We start from the raw sequence: 12537 nt of genomic DNA on the forward strand, positions 1-12537 counted from the left end.
TCAGAGTCAGGAGAATTTATAATGGAATATAGAGAAATATTGGAAAAGCTAAATGATTACTTTGTGCCTGTTTTCAATGAGGAAGATATAAAATTAGAGAGCCAAATGACTAGAGAGAATGAGGAGTTTATGGAGATTAGCTTTTAAGATTTTCCTACAGTATGGAAACAGGCCCTTTGGCCCAACAAGTCTACAGCGACCCTCCGAAGAGTAACCATCCAGACCCATTCCCCCCACCCTATAATTACCCCTGACTAATGTACCTAACACTACGGGCAGTTTAGCATGGCCAATAACTATTAATAAGAAGGTTGTACTGGAGAAATTAATGGGCTGATAAATCCCCAGCTCTCATAGTCTATGCCCCAGACTGTTGAAATATGTGGCTACAGAGATAGTTAATGCATTAGTAATCATCTTCCAAAATTTCATAGATATTAAAATGATTCCTGCAGATTGGAAGCTTGCAAATGTCACTTCAATATTTAGAAAGGAGAGACAGAGAGAAAACTGAGAATTAACGACCTGTTAGCCTTGTATCAGGGGTAAGGAAATTGCTAGAATGATAAATGGACACTTGATTGAAATGATCTGATTGGGTATATTCAGCATGGATTTGTAAATGATGTTTGACCAACTTGTTCAAACGTTAGGAGGACACGACAAACAAAACTGATAAAGGGGTCCTGGGAGGTTGAGGATGACCTTAGAGAGGTTTATAAAATCAGGAAGGTTGTAGATTAGGTCAATAGCAAATTTTTCCTATGGTGGGGAATTCAAAACTCGAGGGCACAGGTTTAAGGTGAGAGGAGAAAGATTTTAAACGGACCTGAAAAGCAACATTTTTGCACAGTGGATGGTTCATATGTAGAATTAACTGCCAGAGGAAGTGGTAGATGTCAGTACAGTTATAACATTTAAAAACCACTTGGAAATGTACATGAATGGTAGGGGGTTAGAAGGATATGGGCCAAATGCAGACAAACTGGACTAGTTTAGTTTGGGAAACTTGGCCAGCATAGACAAGTTGAACCGACAGACCTGTTTCCATGCTGTATGACTTTATGACTCTACGATGGATGTAATATATTTGGATTATCAGAAGACTTTTGACAAGGTTCCCCAGAATGGTAAACAAAATTAAAGTGTGTGGGATAGGAGGTAATGCACTGGCATGGATTAATGATTGGCTAACAGACAGAAGACAGAGAGTAGGGGTAAATATGTTATTCTCATACTGGCAGATTGTAACTAGTGGGGTAACACATTTATCAATGATTTGGATGTGGAGGCCAAATGCAATATTTCCAAATTTGCAGATGATACAAAGCTAAGTAGGAATGTGCATTGTAAAAATGATGCAAAACAACTTCAGGAGTATGAGGGCAGGCTTAGTTGGCTGAATGACTGGTTTGCAATTGACAGTAACTGACAGCATGGATTCAATCTCCACAGTGGTTGATGTTACCATGAAGGATTCTCCCTCTTGACCTCTCCCCTTGCCTGAGGCATGGTGACCCTCAGGTTAAACCACCGCCAGCCATGTCTCTCTGATCAGAGCAGCCCTATAGTCCGCTAAGAGTATGGTAACTATCTTTAGTGATTGAGTAAAAATATGGTGGATGGAAAATGTGACATTATCCACTTTGGTTGAAAGAACAGATGTGCAGAGTATTTCTTAAATGGCAAGATGCTGTAAAGTATAGGTGTGCAAAGGAGTTTGGGTCGATAAGTCACCCAAAGCTAACGTGCAGGTGAAACAAGCTATTAGGAAGATGAATGGAATGTTGCTCTACATCACAGGAGGATTTGATTAAAGGAGGAGTGAAGTCTTGCCACAATTATATTAGGAACTTGGTTAGACCCCAACTGGATACTTTTGTGCAGTTTTGGTCTCTTTATCTCAGGAAAGATTTTATTAGCACAGAGGGAGTGCAACAAAAGTTCACCAGACTTGTTCGTGGTATGGCAGGACAGACCTAAGAAGAGATATTTGACTAACAGGCCTGTACTCTCTAGAGTTTCAAAGCTTGAGAGGTCATCTCTTTGAAAACTACTAAATATATAAAAGGAGAGACAGGGCAGATGCAGGTAAGATGATTCCCACAGTTGGGGAGTATAGAACCAGGGTACAATTTAAAAGTCAGGGAGGTGCCATTTCGAATACAATGAGAAGTTCTTTTTACGCAGAGGGCAGTGAATCTTTGGCATTCTCTACCCCAGAGGCCAGTGGACATCTAGTATATTTGAAGTAGAGATGGATAAATTTTTGATTCAATGGTGTAAAGGTGCAAATAGTGTGGGTAAAAGGCATTGAAGTGTTTGATCAGCCACGATCACATTAAATGGCAGAACAGGCTAAATGTGTTGAATAGGCGAAAGTGAGGACCGCAGGTGCCGGAGATAGAGTCAAGATTAGAGTGGTGCTGGAAAAGCACAGCAGGTCAGGCAGCATCTGGGGAGCGGGAAAATGGATGTTTCGGGCAGGAGCCCTTCATCAGGAATGAGGCTGGAAGGCTCGGGGGTGGAGAGTGCTCTATGTTCATGCTGCTGGTACTATATTTAAACCCAGCATCTGAGATGCTGCAAGCCAGGAACTGGCTATCACACTTTGCTGTACCATCATTGAAACTCAGCAAATAGTTCAGAAAGGGTAGCTGGTATCCTGATCTCCAACATAGACTTTTACTTGTGAACAAGATGGTCAAAAGAATTCTTCCTCATTTTCCCTTTGCTTCAGAAGGGTAAGTATGACCATTGTCTCACACTTGTAGAGCCAACCCTGCTCATTCTAGCTTCACCACTGGACATGCCTCAAACCAAGGCCTATGGACTATAACTACATCACAGTGTGACTTCATAGTTGTAAAAAGTGGTTTCAATAACTTCATGAACACAAGCGGTCCTGAGCTCAGTCAATTTGGTACTATCCTAAAAGTGCCACAGTGTCCTTTCTACTATTTTCTGTGTTGTTTCACAATTTGGCATTCAGAACTGTACAATTTTTTGAAAGAAGGCAAATCTGTCTGTAAAAATGGACTTAGAATCCCAGGGAGAGGCTCATAGAAATTACATGACTGTCCTTGTTGATGGACTACAGCCAAAAGAACACAGACTGAGCTGTTGTATCTGCATCAGCCATTTAGTTTGTGAGCCACCATTTTAATACAGTTCTAAGAACTCTGAGGCACACCATCAGAGAGAGAAGGGAGAGTTCTCAACAGGGAGATAGAGTAGGACAATTCAGCTAAATGAATGTTGTACTGAACTAGGCTTCCCATGGATACAGTCTGCAGTGCCATGAAAGCAAACTAAAGGAATCTTTACTCCCTCCCATAACCTGTTCTACTCAGTCTAGCTGTGGGATAAACCTTCAGCTATTTAACTACAGAGGGCGCCACAGCAGTTGAATTCATTTCAGAAAGAGTATCTTCAATGAAACAACAGGCTTGATACCAGACGAATCTCACTTCAAACTTTTTAGATCTCTAAAACAAGATTATTGTTAATTTATCACTCAGCTATTGTGCAAGTTCCTAGGCAAAAGTGATACAGTTGTCAGCTAAAATGCATTATAAAAAGTAAGCCCAAATATAAGTTTAAAGGTTTTCCAATAGTTAACTGTAAATTGCAACACTTGATAACCTAAAGGAGGTTTAAACAAGCTGTACGAATTTTCAGTTCACTGACAACAATGCAGACAGACATAGTGTGTTCCTGGCAGTATAATGTGCAACTTAACAGTCTATTAAGGCCATAAAGCAGTCCTTGGTTGAAAATCATACAGCTAGGTCTGAAGTATCCATTTTAAAATGAAGGCATATTTTTGTTCAGATTTGACAGATGTAGAATCATATCCATCATTTGTTTTCAGATGAGGAAAAATATTTGTGATAAAGGCCTAGATTTTCAGTTGGTTGGATTGTCTCAGGCCTTGTTAAAAATGACAGGTGAGACTTGATTCTGGCTTTATGATCAGAAGTGCAATTTTTAAGCTGCAGGATAATTTGGGTCACAAGATTGCAGCTTGCATTCCTGACCTGGCTAGCTCCATTGTGGAAATAAGTATGGTCTACTCCTTTGCAATTTTCATGTAATCAGGCCAGGCCTTTACAGTCTGCATGCTCAGATATTTTTTTCAATCATGCCTTTACGATGCAGTCTAAAGCTTTCCACATAACAGCTTGACTTGTACACTGTTCACCACGAGGTATAAAAACTTTTTTGACTGGGTTATTAATTTCAATTTCCAACTCATATTCAGAAACTTATGTTCAAAACAGCTTCATCCAATGCCATAGCTTCCCAAGCATTTTTATGGCTGCTCAATCATCTCCAGTATACTCACTGAACAAAATAAAGCAAACAACTGTGGATGCTGGAAATCAGAAACAAAAACAGAAATTGCTGGAAAACATTGGCAGATCTGGCAGGTAAAGTTAACTCTGATTTCTCTCCACAGATGCTGCCAGACCTGCTGACGTTTTCCGGCAATTTCTGTTTTTGTTTCTGATTTCTAGCATCTGTGGAGAGAAGAGTTAACTTTAACTACCAGGCCTGCTTAATTTTTCCAACTATTTCTGTTTTTATTTCCAGTATACTCACTTTCAATTGTAACATGAAATTAGGCTTTACACTTTCTCTTATTTGAGATAGATTTGTACAGGCCAACCCTAGCTCAGCTGATGTCTGACTGACAGCTTATGAATGGTGGACAGCTAGCCACACCTGTGACCTGGGGTTCGTTGTCCTTGCCCATACCTGGTCTGTAGATACTGTGGGAACCTGAAATGGTGCTTGCTCCTACAAGATGCTGAGTTACTTTCCCTTAGATAGCACCTATCCAGCATTCTTTTATTTCTGACAATGAAATGACCTGCTTCTACTGTCTGCCATAGCACTGTGGTACAGGTTGTAGTGTGCTCTAAATTGACTGCAGCTTCTCATGATACCCACTGCCTTTTTCTCATCATGCATTTCTTTCACAGTTTTATGGTTGTCACAGCCTTTAAACTGCGTTTGCACATAGCGTGTATATTGAGTTGAGCTCTGGATTTATTGGCTCTTTTCTGAGCTGACTCAGCTTGAAGTTGCATCGCCTAACAGAGCAATGTGAGCTTCATTAAGAGTAATGTCATTTGTATGTTTCAAGAAAGCTTTGATCGACTTCTCAATGGGCCTTTCTCACTTATGAAATTTCATGTCTCAACTGAGGACCAAGTAATTCAAACATTCCCAAATCTAGCACTTCACTTTGATGCTATCAAATTACAGTTCTGAAGACAGGTCACCAGACCCAAAATGTTAACTCTGTTTTCTTTCTACAAATGCTGCCAGACCTGTTGAGGTTTTTCAGTAATTTCGGTTTTTCTATCAAATTACAGTTGCCTGGCTTGAGATACCTCTGGCATGTTTCTGATACGTACTTCTCCTCAAGGGGACTTGAAGAAGAAAATTCACATTCTCTGTTTGCTTATCACCCAGTTGTCTCCCTTATCAGTGGGGAAATGCAAATCCCAATGCAATACCAGTCAATTGTTTTCCATGCTGTTTTGCAATTTTGCCATCAACTACATTGATCCATCTTTGATTAGATTAGATTACTTAGTGTGAAAACAGGCCCTTCGGCCCAATAAGTCCACACCGACCCGCTGAAGCGCAACCCACCCAGACCCATTCCCCTACATTTATCCCTTCACCTAACTACGGGCAATTTAGCATGGCCAATTCACCTAACCTGCACATTTTTGGACTGTGAGAGGAAACCGGAGCACCCGGAGGAAACCCACGCAGACACAGGGAGAATGTGCAAACTCCACACAGTCAGTCACCTGAGGCGGGAATTGAAACCGGGTCTCTAGCGCTGTGAGGCAGCAGTGCTAACCACTGTGTCACCGTGCCACCCACAGAAAAGCACTCCTGCATCAGATGACTTATCAGAATTTGAATTCGGAACTACTGCTCCAGTGACTGCTTCACTGAGAGTATGATATAATCATCCTTATCATACTCTCAGTCAGTGCTAACATGTTTCCGTTGCACAAAAACATAATAGGCCATTGAGACAGAGTATTGTTCATCAGCAGCCAAGTCTTTATAAAGAACCAAACCCTCTCCCATGGCCTTACCCAACCCCCACACACCAAGCCATATCATCATATGGGCTGCTACCACAATCATCCCATCAGCTACTATTGGCCCCAAATAGCCACTACTCATTCCCCGAGCTGACCTCTACTCATTTCATTGTATGTCCAACTGATGTTCTCTCTCTCTGGGCTTCATCTCCACTGATCGCTTACTCCTCCTCCTCCCATCCCCCCCCCGCCCACCCCATGTGCGGCAATCTTTTTCTAGCTACAATCAGCTCTGAAGAAGGGTCACTGGACCCAAAATGTTAACTCTGCTTTCTCTTTACAGATGCAGCCAGACGTTTTCCCAGCAATTTCTGTCTTTATTTCTGATTCTCAGCTTCCACAGTTCTTTGATTTTTATTTGTTTAGTCTTTATAAAGGCCTGTTTGAGTGTGGTAATTACCTCTTGTGTGATATGACAGATTAACACTACTGGTGTTCCCAACTGATATGGGCACACAGAGACTCAAATACAGTGACCAGCTGCTTCTTTTACTGTTACAGTCATAGAAATGTACAGTTTGGAAACAGACCCTTCGGTCCAACCCATCCATGCCGACCAGATATCCCAACCCAATTTAGTCCCACCTGCCAGCACTGGCCCACATCCCTCTAAACCCTTCCTATTCATAGACCAATCCAGATATCTTTTAAATGTTGCAATTGTACCAGCCTCCACCACTTCCTCTAGCAGCTCTTTCCCATACATGTATCACCATATGTGTGAAAAAAGTTGCCCCTTAGGTCTCTTTTATATCTTTCCCCTCTCACCCTAAACCTATGCCCTCTCCTTCTGGACCCCACCCCAGGGAAAAGACTTTGTCTATTTATCCTATTCATGCCCCTCATGATTTTATAAACCTCTGTAAGGTCACCCCTCAGTCTCCAACGCTCCAGGGAAAACAGCCCTAGCCTATTTAAACTCTCCTTATAGCTCAAATCCTCCAACCCTGGCAACATCCTTGTAAATCTTTTCTGAACCCTTTCAAGTTTCACAACATCTTTCTGACAGGAAGGAGACCAGAATTGCATGCAATATTTCAACAGTGTTCTAACCAAAGTCCTGTACAGCCGCGACATGACCTCCCAACTCGTGTACTCAATACTCTGACCACTAAAGGAAAGCATACTATACACCACCTTCACTATCCTATCTACCTGCGACTCCATTTTCAAAGAGCTATGAACCTGCACTCCAAGGTCTCTTTGTTCAGCAACACTCCCGAGGACCTTACCATTAAGTGTATAAGTCCTGCTAAGATTTGCTTTCCCAAAATGCAGCACCTCACATTTGTCTAACTTAAACTCCACCTGCCACTTCTGTACTGAGGGAGGATATTCCCAGAAATACATCCAGGGAAGTTATTTGGGTGGAACAGAGAAATAAGAAAGGGATGATCACCTTATTAGGATTGTATTGTAGACTCCCTAATAGTCAGAGGGAAATCGAGAAACAAATTTATAAGGAGTTCTCAGTTATCTGTAAGTATAATAGGGTAGTTATGGTAGGGGAATTTAACTTTCCAAACATAGACTGGGACTGCCATAGTGTTCAGGGTTTAGATGGAGAGGAATTTGTTAAATGTGTACAAGAACATTTTCTGATTCAGTTTGTGGATGTACCTACTTGAGAAGGTGCAAAACTTGATCTACTCTTGGGGAATAAGGCAGGACAGGTGACTGAGGTGTCAGTGGGGGATAGCTTTGGGGCCAGTGACCATAATTGTATTAGATTTAAAATAGTGATGGAAAAGGATAGACCAAATCTAAAAGTTGAAGTTCTAAATTGGAGGAAGACTAATTTTGATAGTATTAGGCAAGAACTTTCAAAAGCTGACTGGAGCAGATGTTTGCAGTTAAGGGACGGTTGGAAAATAGGAAGCCTTCAGAAATGAGATAACCAGAGTCCAGTATTTACAGGGGGTCCAGGGTTACAGGGAGAAGGCAAGAGAATGGGGTTGAGAAATATATCAGCCATGCTTGAATTGCGGAGTGAACCTGATGGGCTGAATGGTCTAATTTTGGTTACTTGTTTTACTCTCAATGAATCCAGCAACATAATTTCCAAATGTTTGACATGAGAGTTCAGTCTCACAGATATCTTGGGTCTGGCAGCTTTGACTTTAATTGTCTCACCTGATTCCATGGAGCAGCTGCTTCAGTTTTATCCTTTAAGGGCTTTGTGCTTTGCACTGCCAACTGAGTAATTACCTGGCCTTATGGACTCAGACTTACTCTAATTCCGAGTTCTGAAATCATCACTACAACCCTGTATTTCTTTCATTATCTTCCCTCAAAAAAATCTTGAAAAATATTATAAAATAGAGTTTCCCTCCAACATTCCAGCCAAACTGGTTGTGCGTATATATATATATGGGTTCTCATTTTAATCAAACAATGTTACAAAATAAAATACAACATTCCAATGCTTATATTGTACCAAAATACAAGTTTAAAGGGATCCTTCAGTAAGAATGATGAGATCACACAATGAGCATGGTGGCCTAATTTGGTATGCACACTTCATTAAGAATTTGGAAGAAATGGAAATTATTTCAAGATCTTCAATACAAAGTTTTTAGGTTTTGGATCATTTCATTGGAGCATTTAGCTTGGCCTCTTTGCATGCTGAATCTCTTCTCCCTTTCAAAACAGATTGAAGAAATGCAAGGAAATATATAAGTTGAAGTAAAGGGTGATTTTACTATAAAAAGAGCAAACTGGTAGCCATAAGTTGAAAATGTTTGCCGCTACCATCTAAATAAAGAACTAATGTTTTTCTACCTATTTGTCTCTGAACAGTTTGTTACTTAGTGCTGTGAAAGTTTACATAGTTGAAGTGTTGCAAAAGAAATAAATTTTTGCTTTAGTGAGGAGTTAAGTAAATATGAACTTGGCCCTGGGACAGGTAGGAAAGTAAAGTAGTAATGACTAAGCAGATCGGAAAAGCAGTGTGGCCTTTATATTATTTTAGATTTATGTTGTGTGTTTGTTTTTCATACAGTCAATAATAGGAGTGAATTTGCAATTTATTTGGACAAGTATTATGTAGGTAATAGGTACAAAAAGCTCGAGCTAAAGGTCATCAACCTGAAATGTTAACGATCTCTCCGCAGAAGCTGCTGGACATTACTGTTTTCTGTTTTTATTTAAAATTTCCAATATTGGCAGCATTTGCTTTTAATACGATATGGGTGTTTGAAAGTAAAAGTTGCCACAGTGCTAAAGAATCACAGAATACTCTCATTATATAGAGACAACTGGTGAGCTTAAACTGAAGGTCACAATACCATGTTTCACGAATTAGTAACTGCTTAAATTTGAACAGATGATATTTGTTTGTTTTCCATGGATTTGAAGCCAGTTATTGCCAAATACAATCTGGAAATTAATGGAGTTTTTCCAAGTAAGTTGAGGTTTCTGTAGATTTGCAATAGTTGGAGCCATATCTGTGCAAGTGAGTCCACAACTTCACCCAGGTCCTTTTGGTTGTTTACATGAGGTCAAAGCAAAACCCACTTGAAATGCTTTCTTTTAAAAAAAACTAAGCAGCTTCTTAACATAGCTTTCATTTGCTGTTAGCTAATAGGCCAATGTTTGATCATGTCAGTTCAAAAATGTTGACATATTTTGAAGATTTTCCCATTTAATAAAGTTCTACATTGTTATTGCAGTGGAGCGGAGATTTTTCTCATATTCTTGTTTTCCTGAAAGTGGTCACAGCTCCAATATTCTTGCATTTCAATGATAATAAAGATCAGAACTACTTCCAGTAGCAAAAATAAATATAAAGAAAGAAGGATTAGAAGTAATGAAATAAAAACAAAATGTTAGAAATACAGAGTATGTTCGTTGAGCACTGGAAAATGTTTCCTTGACTGGTGAAACTACAATGAGCAGTAGATTTTGAAAATAATACTATAATTTCATTTGTTCAACTTGCTTCCCTTTAAATGACTTGTGTTTCAAAGAAAGGGACAATTTGTTAAATTTATTTAGTTGATGACTCAACTAAATAAGTTGAGTCCTTATGGGCCCATGAAAATAATCAACTTTCAAAGAGTTACTGTGACTAGTGGACACCAGAGATTTCAGTACCTTCTCAACATAGGTGATAATATTTAATGTACTAAGTTTGCTTCATTACTTCTGCCACTGAAAATTGGTGCAGGTAATGTTTTTCCTCCTCCTTGGACTATTTTCTATGATGCCAAAGATGGCAGAATATAGGGGAATTATGTCGGAGGGTACACATCAGACTCCAGGTGGCAGGAAAAGATTAAGTCAGCAGTGGGAAGGTAACAAAATGAAAACCACAATTAGTAGCAGGAAGCACTGATATATTTGATTATCCATTTAGATTCAATTTAATTGCAATTCAATATGATTTAATCCAATTGCCTCAATTTCATCAAAGTTATATGTGTCTCTCATGCTTTTAGCAGCATGCCCAATGGAATCTGGTGACATATCTGGATTCAATGATTCACTGTGAGAGTATTTCTCAGGTTTATGAGAGGATTTGTAGGGGGTTAAGGCACAGGATTGATCTTGAAGATGCTTATTGTGTGTAAAACCTATTGAGCTGACATTCTGACAGGCAAAGCCTCAAGTAGAAATATGAGAACCAAGAAGTACTGGATCCAAACTTTAAAGGGGCAGTGCATAATGGTGCAATGGGGCCATCCTTTCAAGTAATATCATGGATATCAGTTCCTAACGGCATGACATTTAGGAGGCTATCTGCAAGGAAAGGAAGAGGAAATGGCAGCATTAGAATCATCCACCTTGTCCTTCTTCATCTTAGAGCACTGCAGCAGTTCTGCTGGCCGGGCAATGACATCTCAGACCTCAGGCGTAAGTGAGGACTGCAGATACTGGAGATTAGAGTCGAGAGCGTGGTGCCGGAAAAGCACAGCAGGTCAGGTAGCATCCAAGGAGCAGGAGAGTCAACGTTTCGGGCAAAAGCCCTTCGTCAGGATCTCAGACCTCAGTTGAACCCATGGATGCTATTGAATGGCTAGCCATCTTCTCCCTGATTCTTGGGAGATCTTCTAGTGCTGCAGCATTAGAAATTCAGATGCTAGAGATTTCAAATGCAGAGCTTTCTTAAAAAGGCTGCAAGATTGTCTCCAACTTGAAAGCTGGTTGCTCTATAAATATGCGACTATCTCCTGGATGGTCATAAAGTAAGGTAGGCTTCACTATGTCAGTGTTGCTCACTGCCACGTGATCTGGCATTCACAGGTTTGTTCCCATATAATTGGATTCAGTCAATCACCTTGAAGTTATGCTGGATGACCAACGACTTCTGGGCCTGGAGGCAATGCAACAATGATAGGATTAAATCCAGCTCTTTGTCTGTAAACAATATATTTCAAAACCTAATTAATGGGCTTCAGTGAAACTTGGTACTTTAATACAGTATCACCAAAGGAAGAACTGTTAAGACTTCGGTGAAGATTCGAAATCTGGAAATGTTTTCAAGAATCCAACAGCATTGGGGGAGTGGGATGTGTTAATTTTTTTTGAAAAAGAAACATTATGGCTTGTGTTATTTAGAATTTTCAGGATGTTGCGAGCTCTCTGAGTTGCTAAACTGGAATTTGTCATAGCTGCCAATATGTGAGCACAGTTTTCAGAACACGTTGTTGGATGTGGATTGGCCTGGAGCCTCCTCTGCAAGATGACAACTCTTAATAAGAAAAGTTTTCTCTTCAGGTACATAGTTATAGAGTATCAACCTGACAAGGTAAAGTCTCCAGAAAGAGTTGTGTAATTGGAATAATGTTGAATTCACACAACATGGCAAAAGTATATGCTCTACTGGGGGTCCTCTTTCCTTGTTATTTATGACATTTAAGTTTCCTGTTGGTAATACCCCTTATAAAGGAGACATTTCCATTTGGTTTTCAATATGTTTCACTCATTCAAGGATGTTAGGTAACTGTTGCTCATCCTTAATTATCCTTGAGAAACTGGCAGAGAGCTGCCTGCATGAATAACTAAGGTTTGTGCAGCATTGATATACCAACAGTGCTGTTAGATAGACAGTTCTAAGATTTTGAACCAATGATAATGAAGAAACATCTACATATTTCCAAGTCAGGATGGTATGTAACTTGGATGGAATTCCACAGGGGGTAATGTTGAAAGTGCACCTCCTGGTCCTTGTTCTTTGGGTGAAAGGAGTCACAATTTTGGAAGTACTCTTGAAGGAGAATTGGTGAGTTGTCGCAGAGCCATTGTGCACTGGTGAATGTAATAGTGAATGGATTGGATGGCGGTCACACTGGCTGCTTTGTTTTGGACAGTGTCAAATCTCTTGCAGTTGGCCATGTTTCAAAGTCTGAGGGGAGTCATCAGTCAAGCCAAAGGACACTGATATCAGTTAAGGGGTACT

At 40.1% G+C, this 12537-nt stretch overlaps 1 protein-coding gene across 8 annotated transcripts in view; it reads right to left on the reverse strand.

Annotated features, from left to right (window-relative positions):
* LOC148141147 (uncharacterized) overlaps positions 1-12537 on the reverse strand; it is a 153302-nt gene that overhangs the window by 133746 nt on the left and 7019 nt on the right. The window contains exon 3 of one of the 8 annotated variants that reach the window (XR_015752888.1): positions 10922-11451. The exons of 5 other annotated variants lie outside the window; for them this stretch is intronic. Coding sequence is in view for 2 of the 3 variants with exons in the window: in XM_087978626.1 (XP_087834752.1) it covers positions 8725-8777 (53 nt within the window). In the remaining variant the exon portion in view is untranslated. 2 more of the 8 variants (XM_087978626.1, XM_087978627.1) reach the window with 2 other exon arrangements.

This window comes from Chiloscyllium plagiosum, unplaced genomic scaffold (assembly GCF_037043375.1).
Source record: "Chiloscyllium plagiosum isolate Xiang-an unplaced genomic scaffold, Cpla_swu_hap1 HiC_scaffold_34, whole genome shotgun sequence".
Lineage (NCBI taxonomy): Eukaryota > Metazoa > Chordata > Chondrichthyes > Orectolobiformes > Hemiscylliidae > Chiloscyllium > Chiloscyllium plagiosum.